Source organism: Camelina sativa, chromosome 4, assembly GCF_000633955.1.
Source record: "Camelina sativa cultivar DH55 chromosome 4, Cs, whole genome shotgun sequence".
Lineage (NCBI taxonomy): Eukaryota > Viridiplantae > Streptophyta > Magnoliopsida > Brassicales > Brassicaceae > Camelina > Camelina sativa.
Window position 1 is genome coordinate 29,666,358 of NC_025688.1, and position 2,144 is coordinate 29,668,501.

Sequence of the window (2,144 nt, forward strand, 5' to 3'; positions counted from 1 at the left end):
AACACCCGTTTTTTCTCTCTCTCTCTCTCTTAGCTGAGTACTGGCAGCCTCATCGTAGATCACAACACAGACAATCAAAACCCTCTCTCTCTCTAAGTCCCGTGTACCGCGAAACAGGGGATTATGGACTACCGTGAGTGAGGGGGGGGAAATTGTTTGTAGGGTAAGTTTAGTAAGTACACTGCTTCACATGGCCAAAGAGAGAGAGATAGACAAAAGTCTCAATTTTAATATTATTTTATTTAATCAGTGTAGAACTGGTCCCCACCACCACTATTTTTTTTTTGTTTTTTTTTGTTTTTCCTTACAATTAAATTTTTATGTACTAAATTGGTTCTCTCTCTCTCTCTCTCTCTCTCTCCTACGTCTTTTTGTTTGGTTTCTTCTCTCTCTCTCTCACTCTTTCTTTCTCTCCCCTAACTTTTCTTTTCTTTTTTTTGGTGTTGTACTACTACCATACCATCACACCATTACCATACATACTCTTCTCCATCACGCCACAAACGCAGATTCACATCATCTTCTTCTTTTTCTTCTATTCTTCTTCATCGCCAGTGGCTCTTTGAAGATGTCTCTCTCCAGCTGTAGTTAGTTTCCTTTTGTATATTGTTGATTCAGTGTTGTTTGAACAGGTCAGTTACATATAAGGATTTAATTAATTTATAGGGGGGCTTATTAAGAGGTCTTTTTATGTATGGAGAAAGGTCTTTGATTTTGTTGGGTTATGGGCGTCTGTGTTCCGGTTAATTGGAATTCATGGATCTGTCACTTTGTTNTAATCGTGCTGCTTGTCAGGTGGAAAACTGTGAAGCTGATCTTAGTAGAGTTAAGGATTATCATAGACGTCATAAGGTGTGTGAGATGCATTCTAAGGCTACTAGTGCTATTGTCGGAGGTATCATGCAGCGGTTTTGTCAGCAATGTAGTAGGTATGCGTGTCTTTCTAAACCTCTAGAAACCTGATGTGATAATTAAACAATAAATAAATGAATCAACTTTGTTTCTTTCTATCTTTCAGGTTCCATGTTCTTCAGGAGTTTGATGAAGGAAAGAGAAGTTGTCGTAGACGTTTGGCTGGGCATAATAAACGTAGGAGGAAAACAAATCCTGAACCTGGCGCCAACGGCAATCCTAGTGATGATCAGTCAAGCAATTATCTCTTGATTAGTCTTTTGAAGATACTCTCCAATATGCATAGTATGGTGTTTACTCTGATACCTACCTAGATTAGTCTTTGAAGTGTTTTGTATCAGCTGCTAAATTTCTATACCTTGCAGCTACTCGATCTGACCATACCGGTGATCAAGATTTGATGTCTCATCTTCTGAAGAGCCTTGTAAGCCATGCTGGTGAACAATTAGGGAAAAACTTAGTTGAACTTCTTCTGCAAGGAGGATCTCAAGGTTCCTTAAATATTGGAAACTCGGGTTTACTTGCAATTGAGGGAGCTCCTCAAGAGGATTCAAAGCAACTTTCAGTAAACGTACCTGAAATTCCTCGGCAAGAATTGTATGCAAATGGGACAGCTACCGAGAACAGATCAGAAAAACAAGTCAAGATGAATGATTTTGATTTGAATGATATCTATATAGATTCAGATGATACAGATATTGAAAGATCTCCTCCTCCTACGAATCCAGCAACCAGTTCTCTTGATTATCCTTCGTGGATACATCAGTCTAGTCCACCTCAGACAAGTAGGAATTCAGATTCAGCATCTGACCAGTCACCGTCAAGTTCCAGTGAAGATGCTCAGGTATATATCTCTTACCTCATCCATTATTTCTGGATCTATATATATACCTGCTCCTGATAATCTGCTGTAACATTCTCTTTTTTTTTTCTTCTTCTTTTTACTCCATCTCAGATGCGCACAGGCCGGATTGTGTTCAAACTATTTGGGAAAGAACCAAACGATTTTCCTGTTGTCTTGCGTGGACAGGTACTGTTCTGCTTGAGAACTCAAGTTTCTTACTTTGTGATGTTGGAAGTTATATTGATGTGTTGATTTCACGATATTCAGATTCTTGACTGGTTATCGCATAGTCCAACTGACATGGAGAGCTACATTAGGCCTGGCTGTATCGTATTGACAATTTATCTTCGTCAAGCTGAAACTGCTTGGGAAGAAGTAAGCTTACTTT

At 39.0% G+C, this 2,144-nt stretch overlaps 1 protein-coding gene across 1 annotated transcript in view; it reads left to right on the plus strand.

The window, feature by feature from the left end:
- LOC104783295 (squamosa promoter-binding-like protein 1) overlaps window positions 1-2,144 on the plus strand; it is a 16,416-nt gene that overhangs the window by 6,806 nt on the left and 7,466 nt on the right. Inside the window, exons 2-6 of the mRNA XM_010508431.2 lie at window positions 832-929; window positions 1,019-1,197; window positions 1,278-1,756; window positions 1,868-1,942; window positions 2,024-2,131. Of these exons, the coding sequence (XP_010506733.1) occupies window positions 832-929; window positions 1,019-1,197; window positions 1,278-1,756; window positions 1,868-1,942; window positions 2,024-2,131 (939 nt within the window). The remainder of the gene's footprint in view (window positions 1-831; window positions 930-1,018; window positions 1,198-1,277; window positions 1,757-1,867; window positions 1,943-2,023; window positions 2,132-2,144) is intronic.